Source organism: Corvus brachyrhynchos, unplaced genomic scaffold (assembly GCF_000691975.1).
Source record: "Corvus brachyrhynchos isolate BGI_N302 unplaced genomic scaffold, ASM69197v1 scaffold72, whole genome shotgun sequence".
In the NCBI taxonomy this organism is placed as follows: Eukaryota; Metazoa; Chordata; class Aves; order Passeriformes; family Corvidae; genus Corvus; species Corvus brachyrhynchos.
Window position 1 is genome coordinate 819,083 of NW_008236763.1, and position 8,838 is coordinate 827,920.

The 8,838-nt window shown below is 52.7% G+C and overlaps 1 protein-coding gene across 1 annotated transcript; it reads right to left on the reverse strand.

Annotated features, from left to right (window-relative positions):
- Nucleotides 1-2: 2 nt before the first annotated feature.
- On the reverse strand, nt 3-8,838 carry ZNF76 (zinc finger protein 76). Its single transcript, XM_008644771.2, has 15 exons — nt 8,751-8,838; nt 7,881-8,049; nt 6,574-6,654; nt 5,027-5,104; nt 4,662-4,864; nt 4,009-4,086; nt 3,537-3,653; nt 3,221-3,296; nt 2,763-2,888; nt 2,469-2,648; nt 1,991-2,224; nt 1,512-1,645; nt 637-789; nt 434-547; nt 3-107 (listed from the first exon to the last, which is right to left on the reverse strand). Exons 2-15 carry the CDS (start codon nt 7,951-7,953, stop codon nt 3-5), a joined length of 1,752 nt encoding a protein of 583 aa, XP_008642993.2. The 5' UTR covers nt 7,954-8,049; nt 8,751-8,838.

The following is an 8,838-nucleotide window of genomic DNA, read 5'->3' on the forward strand; positions in this document are numbered from 1 at the left end:
CCTCATCCCCCCTCCTCGGGCTGTGCTGTGTCAGGCGGCACTGGCTCGTACTGGATGACTGCTGTGGCCATGCTGAGGGCTTCCTCCAGGCTCTGCTGCTCTTCCAGCTGGAGGAGGGAAGGGAGAGAGAGAATGAGTGCTGAACCCCCAAAAGGCAGCTCAGGGTGGCTCCCAGCAGGACAGAGGGATGAGGGGGTGGGTGACGCAGTGTGAAGCAGAAGGGCAGACAGGGCCGTGATGCAGAAAGGCTGTTTATAAAGGAGCATTCTGCAATCCCAGGAGGATGTCCCTGCTGTCCTCTGCACACAAAGCATCTGGGAATTAAGGAGCAAGCCCCCTGGGCAAGCAGTGATGCAGCAGGGCCAGAGGGCAAGTGCTGCAGGCAGCGGGTGGCCAGAGAGTGAAGGGGATGGTGGCAAGATCCATGTGGTACCTGCACAGCGATGTGGGTGCCGTGGGAGGTGGCCAGCAATGCCACCTGCTGATGGCAGAGCGGGGCAATGTCCGATTCCTCTGACACGACTGCCCCAGAAGAGACTATGGTCACCTGGGAAAAGTTCAGATAATCATGTTTTAAAAGACAATGCAGTTCTTTTCTGGCAGAGGAAGAAGGGACGGTCCCAGCTTTGTCTGTACCTCCTGCGCCTCAGTGCCATCGGTGTTGGCCACAGTCATGGTCTCAGTGTCACCACCCACCAGCTCTCCCTCGGGCACGGTGAGGGCCCCGCTCTGTGTCACCACGCTGATGGCACTGCCCAGGGCCTGCAGCTCTTCCTGAGACAGACTGACCTGGGGATGACAGCAGATGCTCAGGGAGTCTTAGGCAACTCCCGAGTTTAGCAAGGCATCGGTCTGGGCGAGGAGGAAACAGTGTCTCTGCAAGACTCAAGGCACAGAGAACTCCAAGGACTTTGCCCAGGGCCATGGATAAAACTGATGATAGAGAACTCAGAGCTTTGGGTCTTCAGCCCTCCCCCTTCTACCACATCTCCCTTCCCCTTCCAGCCTCTTGTCTCGAGACTGGATGGGGACAGCTTGTGCATTGCAGCAGCAGGAGCATCTCAGGCTAAGAGGAAACAGGTCACTTGTGGCAGCTGTTTCCTTTGCCCCGTGCCACAGAAGGAAGTTTTTTGCAGTCAGCACAGGGGCAGCTGGTGGAGAGAAGTACAAGAAAAGCACTGTTGTATACAAGTGATGACAAAACATCTCCAAATCCAGCCTGGGTCAGCAGAGCTTGGGAGCTGCAGGGAGCCAAGGGCTGCCAGTCACCACACAAAAACCCTGAGACCCCATCAGCAAGGGGGGCTGCCGGGACCAGAGACCCCCCCAAACCAGCACTGCAGCAGTGGGTGAGGCTGTAGGAGGGAGCCTTCAGGGCAGAAGAGGCCAGGAAGCTCCAAGGTCTGAAAAAATGCTGGAAAAAGGCCCTGCAAAGAACAGCTGAGTAGAGACAGAATCTCACTTCAGATAATAACGGTCCCTGACATGCTGGACGCTGTCTGTGTCCATACCTGCTCTGTCCCATCCTGAGAGATAAGTGAGACCTGTGTAGGCACAGCATCTTCCTCTTCGTCTTCCTCCATCTCTGACAGGAAAGCAATATGCTGACTCTCCAGTGGAGAGCCTCTGTCAGCAGCTGCAGCAGCTGGATCAGAGAAGGGGAAGAGCAGCATTATCAGAGTGTGAAAGCACATGCCCTGCCTCTGGATGTGCCTGTGGCCTCAAGGGTCAGCACAAAAAAGCACAAGATCATGATGACAGCAGCCCAGTGAGGACTAGGAGGAAGGCCTTTACCTCTCCCTGTACTACAGAATGGGCAGGAGCCTGTTCCCAACCTGTGACTTACAGCAAGGACCTTCCAATAGATCTGGATTTGATGGGGAGGCAGGAGGCCACGGCACACGCTTGGGTCTGAGAGGGGCGTGGCTGCTCTTGCTGTCACCTCCCTCCCCTTTGGCACACCTTGATGGGGGAGTGAGTGGCTGCTCACCCTCCAGCTGCTGCTGCTCGTAGAGGGCCTGCTCGCTCTCCTCGGTGGCCTCCAGCTCGCCGTGGCTGCTGCGCTTGTGCATGGCCAGTGTGGAGGTCTGGCGGTAGGTCTTGCCACAGCTGCTGCACGTGTAGGGCTTGCAGTGTGTGTGCACCACGTGGTGCTTGTATAGGCTGGAGTACTCCGTGAAGCGCTTCCCACAGCCTGGCACGGTGCACAGGTACGGCTTCTCTCCTAGGGCAGAGGCCACAGAGCTGAGCTTCACCCTCTTCATGCTCTGGGGAGGGATTCCCCACCAGAGCAAATAGCTGGAGACAGACTGCTGGAACAACAATCAATCCAATAAAGCAATTCCCAGTATTTCCTCCAACTCCCCGGCCACCCCCAGATCCACCCCTGTGACGTGCAGCCTGGAAATGCCCATTCCAGCCCCACCAATCTCCCTGCTGCTGGCTGGGGGGAACTGGCCCCCTCCCACCTTTGTGGATTCTCATGTGGTTCTTGTAGTTGGTGGCGCTGGTGAAGCCCCTGCCGCAGCCAGGCTCCGGACACATGTAGGGCCGCTCGCCCGTGTGTGTCCGGATGTGAACCTTGCGGATGTTGGACGTGGTAAAGGAGCGGCCACAGCCTACGAAGGGACACTTGAAGGGACGCTCGCCTGCATGGACAGAGCGATGTGGGTGAGACCTGCCACCACACAGCCACCTGGAGTGCCCTGGAGACCCTTTCACTGGGTTGTCCCCCTGTGCAGCTCTTTCCCCGTGCTGCTCACCTGTGTGTGTGCGGATGTGTTTCTGCAGGTCCCCGGAGGTTTTGAAGGCTTTGCTACACATGTCTTCTGGACACTTGTAGGGTTTCTCACCTGTGTGTGTTCTCACGTGGCTCTTCAGCCCGTACCCTGTCCAGGACAGGGACCACAATTAATTTTGTAATGAGAAGGAAATACCATGACAATCTAGCTGGGTACCACCCCTCAGTCCACTTGAGTGTCTGTGTTGTGTCTGCAAAGCTGAAGGGGAAGAAATAACCAAAGAGCCCAAACACCACTTCCAACCTTGCTTCCACCACTATCTGCCCACAATCAATGAAGTCCCAGCAGGCTCCTGTGCTGTGATTCCCTTGCTTTAGATGCTCTGGACGTTGTGCTCTACTGCACCAGAGTAAGGACTGAAGCTCAGCAGGGGTTGGGTTGGACAGAAAACAAAATCTGCTCAAAAGAGAAATTGTTACCTGTAGCAAATGCTTTCCCACAGCTTGGGAAGTCACATGTGTATGGCCGGTCACCTGTGTGAGCACGTTCATGTACCTGGAACAGAAAGAACAGGTCCCTAAAATGAGGTCCAAGGCAAGGAAGAAGGAAAACTGTGGAAAAATGCTGGTGGAGAGAATTTGAAGTTCCCTGTTGGATTTCACCTTGGCCAATTGACACATCTGGGCCTCTTGGGGAGCTCAGCACATAACTCAGCTGCACACAATGGATCATTCTGCTCTGGCAGTGTAACCTGGGACAGCTCTGGCCTGCACACTGCCATGTCACCTGCTTTACCTTGAGGTGGTGGGCAGTGGTGTAGAGGCGGCCACAGCCTTTGTACCCACAGCGGAAAGCTCTGCTGCCGACCTGCTGCCCCTTCCGATGGTTTTGCACCTCCTCCTCCTGCAAATCCTGCTGAGACAAGCACGGGAATCAATCCAGCAAGCCACCACAGCTTCACCAAGCCCACACAAATATTTTCCTCCTTGCCATACATATGCACTCCTGCAGTTATCCTCCAAAAACATGTTCCTACAAACCAGCTCATACCCGCATGGTGAAGCCCAGGTGACAGGACTCTAGGAACCTGCATTTCCCCCTCCCACCTCCCAGCTTCCTGGGGGTTCTCAGACATGAAACTCCCTTTCTCAGCTCATTTGAAATACGTGCAGTTAGTATTTGCTAACTCAGCAGAGAAGCCACAATGCTTTTTTAATTACTGGGAAACAAGAGTTCAGCCTAGTTCCAGTCACCAAAAAATTCAGACCTGGGAAGGGACGTTGCTGGAGTCCTTACTCTTCATATGGCAGGTGTCTGTCACTCCCTCCTCTTCCTCGTCAGACCCCTGTGAGTGAAAAAGCATGGGTACTATCTGTGCCTCCCAGTCCAGCGTGGAACAGGAAGGCAGGGACAGCCACAGTGCCACCCCACCCTTCCCCAAAGAGCCACAGCAGGAAGGTCTGTGCCTGGCAGCTCAGCACTGCCAGCACACTCCTGGCTGCCCCTTCTCCACAGCACTATGGAGATGGGAGGAGAAGGCAGCACCTGGAATTGAGGTGAGACACTGCAGTGACAGCACATCAGGATCTGAAGCTGTTTTGGTTTTTCAGGCCTTTGTCACCATGGGGACAGTGGCCATGGCTTAGCCACTGCTGACACACCAAAGGCTGTATCACAGCAGCTCTCCTCCCTTCCCAAACCTGAGCCTGCAGCAGGTTAAGGGTGACAGGCCCAGCACTCCACGGGACCAAACAGCCCCATTCTAGGTCCCCAACTGCCAGGCACCCCTCACCCAGTGGCACTCACACTGGAGCCCTGTTCAGCTGCTTCTCTCAAAGCTGGTGCTGCTGACAGACCGAAGCACACAAGAACTGCTGAAGGTACGACACAAACTCAGGCCAAGAGATGCTGTGCCCTCACCTTCCTGCCATACTGCTGTAATGCATTAATGGTGTCCACATCAAAGCCATCGTCCTCCTCCTCCCCAGCCAACTCCTCGAGCCCACCTTCTGTCTGCACTTCCAGGATGGTGCTGCCAGGTGCCACAATGACAGGACGGTGGATGTAGGCAGTGGAGCCATCCTCCAGCTGGACGGCCTGGAATGTGCCGGGCTCGTAACTGTCTGCAAGAGGAAACATCACAGGTAAGGAGCTGAAAAAAATTCAGCTGAAAAAAAGCTCAGTGTGAGGCAGAAAAAAAGTGCTTCAACTCCCTAGCCTTGGAAATCTGAGAGACTTCAGCAGCTTCTCTCCAGCTGCTAGGGCAAGAGCAGGGAGTGCTTTACCTTTAGCTGTGCTGTGTATGAAGGCCATGCTGCCATCCTCCAGCACCACTGGCTGCCCATCTTCAAATGCCACAGACTCTAAAAGAAAAGAAATACATCCACACACTTTCCTGGAGGACTCAGGATGGGGGGAATACTGTGGTAGTTCAGGCTGCCAGGCAGGAGAGGACACAGGGCTGCCTGCTTGCCCTGAAAGGCAACCACAGCTGTAGGTTTTAAGACACCATTTGAGTCCTTCTGATGTGAATGATGAGGTTTTCAAGGCTTCATGCACAGATTTGCCACCTCCTTTGCTCAAAGGAGTAACGAAGTGCCTCACCAATTTCCAAATGCCAGATTATATCCTATCAATTCTCAGCAGAAATATTTAATATATTTCTCACTATGTCAAAGAATGTCAAAGCAATTTAAGTCCATTCCCTCTGTACTATGTGTTAGTAGTGGGGGGTTTTGTTTGTTTGTTCATGACTAGTGCTGAATTGTGAAATATTTAACATTTATAGAATCACAGAATTGTTGAGGGAGGAACCTCTGCAATCATCCATTCCAATGACACTGCTCTTTTCCATTTCACTTAAACTGTGTAATGGAGAGGGCAAAAGTTGCATTAAATTATAAAAACGTATTTCCTGAGGAGGGTGAATACATTTCCAAATGTATTCAAATGTATTTCTGGTATTTCCGAATGCCAGATTATATCCTAGACAAGAAGGATGGATCTGGCACAGGGGTGTGTGAAGGAGAACACAAACATCCCATGGCAAGGGAAGCAGGGGTGAGAAGGAAAACCCCTCTCACTGTGCACGTGAATGCAGGGAAGAGGATGAAGAGGGGAAAGCTATAAAAAATTGGTTTCAAGCAGTCTTTGGAGTATAGAAGAGGGAAGTGGCATACAAGGAGCTTGGGAGCATCAAGGAAGGACTGCCCAAAGTAACACAGCTCTTTCTACCTGCCTTTTTGCATCTCAGCATGGCCAAGGATGATTCCTCCATGCCACTCTGGTGCCTGCCACATAAACTGAATTCCCAACACCTCTTAGACTAATGTCACCTAATTTCAGAGATGACATTGGCTGATGGGTCAATGACCAAGGTGGCATTGTTCCCAACAATCCCCACATGACCCCCTCACCAACACCTATTCCAGAAGTAATATATTATCTCACAGCTCAGAGGAAATTCCTGCCCAACTGCTCCCACATGAAACAAACTCTGTGTGCGCTTTGTGGCTTGGCACCAACATAGCACACAGCTCACTGGACTTGTGGTATGACAACAGGGAGAGCCTACAGGTGAAATGGCACTTAAACATTTGTCTCCACCTCCACCAAATTCACCTTCTCATCAGATTGCTAAAGACTTTGCAGGCAATGTCCTTGTTTACTCAGCCTCAAAACCACAAGAAAGAAAACCCCAACAGAAACCCTACACTCACATGGACTTTTGAGAGCTGAACTGGCAGAGGAGCCCAGGTGCTGGGGCACTGAGAGCTGCAGCCACATCTACAGCGTCCTTCCAAACAGAAAGAGGGGAATGTGTGTTCCTCACCTTTCTGAACTGTCACCTGATGGATAAAAGCTGTGGTCCCATCTTCAAGTTCAATGACTTGCCCTTCAATCAGCTTTTCACCTGGAACAGTTAAAACACGCCATCAGCTGCTGAGCCAAGTCCCTCTGTCCCACGTGCTTCCCACGGTCCCACAAAAGGGAGGAATTGTCACTTCTAGGCTGTTATGGATCATCTTTCCCCCACAGAGGCACTTCACTTCCCAAAAATATTGGCATTGCCCTTTTCTAGACAGGACACATGACAAAGACCCTCAGGCATCACACGTTGAGGAGCTGTCCCTCACAGCTCCTTGTGCCAAGGAGCAGAAAGGCAGAGCACACAGAGAAAGCAATTAGACTTGTGTTGGAAGAAAAAATCAACTGGGTGTGCTGAGTAGCATCAGCAAGTGCCTGGAGATTTATCTTCTACTTTGGCAGAGGATCAACTCTTAGGAAACAATTACAGCACCTAAAGGGGCCTAAAGTGCTGCCAGTGTTGGGCGGTAGAGACTGAACTCTTCCAAAGCCTGACTCTGCACAAACCCGTAATAAAGACTGAGTTACCCAATTATTTGATGCAGAGAGGACATTGCTCCATCCCACCAAACATGGAGAATCCAGGTTGGTTTCACCTGGACCATATGGTTTGAGGTGGGTCACACAACCTGGTGGTTCCAAGACAGTCCAGCTCTACACGTGTAATAAACTTGTAGTGAGTTTGCACAGAAAATAAAGCAGGAGAGCAGCTCCCAGGACATGGAGCTGCACAACTCCTCCATCCTGTTCTGCAGGCTGGGAAACAGCGCGCTCCTGTTCCTGGGAGCAGGGGGTGGTAGAGAAAGGGGCACCTCACAAACACCAGAGTCAGGGCAGGTGTTGAATTTGGCACCACTTTGAGTGAGAAAAGCACTGCTGTGAACCAAACCCTGCGCACACCAGTGATGCAAAACCACCTGCTCAGCCCAGGGGAAGTTTTGGTGGAACAGAGCCCTGCAAGCCGCAGCATCGGCTCCCTGTCCACAGCAACCCTAGAGAGAACAGGGCTCTTCTGGTCTGAACAGAACCTTTCTTTTGTATGGCAATAGCTCTCCCATCTCCACAGCTTCATTTCCAAACTAGAGACATGTTTGATTTGTATTTTATTTTAAATCAGACTTCAGTGCAAATCCAACAGTCGCCAGCTGCCCGTGCGAAGTTGCCATGCACGTGTGGCAGCTCCCACGCCGTGAGGGGCACTTTTGGCGAGTCTGACTTTCATTTCAGAGCCAGAAAGAGACTCTCAGCCCTGGCAGCCCGAGGCTCTGTTACCTCTGCCAGCTTGCTGCAGGTAGGCTGTGGTCCCGTCCCCAAGGGTCACTGCTGGCAGCCCCAGGCTCTCCATCCTGCCCCGACTCCTCACACATGGATCCTGCCTGGGAGCACAGGGGCCCAGAGCCAGCGGCCCGTGGGACACGGGGTCGTCGTATTTCCTGTGAGCCTTAAGTAAAAAGAACAATTCCATTTAAGTTTCTCCCCTTAGCTTCTCCTTCTCCTTTAGTTCCTCCACTTTTGCACACTAGGAAAGGCTTGAATGGCCCCAACCGACTTTTGAGGTTATAAAGGATTAAGATGGACAACGCTGCATCCCTCCCACACTAAAAGCAGGAAGGGATAACAATCTATTCCACAGCCAGATATGAAATAAAGCTTATCACGCCAGTGAACTGACAGATGCTTCTTAAAGACAGTACAAATGTCACATTCAAGCCCTTCCCATCCTCCAAATGATCTGTGGGGTTTCCAAGTACTTTAAATCCTGAACCTACAGGCTGAGCACGTCCTGTGCTGCAGGAGACAGGGGTAGGGTGATGAGCTTTAGCCCTGGAAGCAGTCTCCTTCTCTCCTCCCTTTCCTGACTAATTTCCAGCCTTCTCAGGGAAGAGAATTTCAGGTTCTAAGCAAATGATGCTAAAGCTTCCACACCCCCACAAGAACGTTTTGCTAAGAGACTCACTGCTAATAGGTTACCATTCAAAAGAGCTACAGCGCGTTATTCATGAGCGACCTCTGAGATAGCCAAATATTTTATCGTCTGATTTCCAGGAACGAGGCAAACCGCCCCGTCCGTCCCCGCCGCCACTCGGGGCGCAGCCCGGCTCGGTGCCCGCTCGGTGCCGCCTCGCCCCGCGCTCCCCGCACCCGGCTGAGGCTCCTGTGCGTTCCCCCGGCGCTGCTGCGGCGGCCCTCGCACCGCTGTCCCCCAAAGGGACCGGGGAAACCCTAGTAC

What these genes read in the sequence shown, in the direction of transcription:
- ZNF76 (XM_008644771.2), bottom strand. Translation starts at nt 7,953, where the DNA reads ATGGAGAGCCTGGGGCTGCCAGCAGTGACCCTTGGGGACGGGACCACA. An exon ending in TACAGCAGTATGGCAGGAAG is followed by an intron (nt 4,087 to 4,661) that starts GTGAGGGCACAG and finishes TTTCACTCACAG; the next exon opens with GGGTCTGACGAGGAAGAGGA. An exon ending in CCACATGAGAATCCACAAAG is followed by an intron (nt 2,225 to 2,468) that starts GTGGGAGGGGGC and finishes CCTCTGCCCTAG; the next exon opens with GAGAGAAGCCGTACCTGTGC.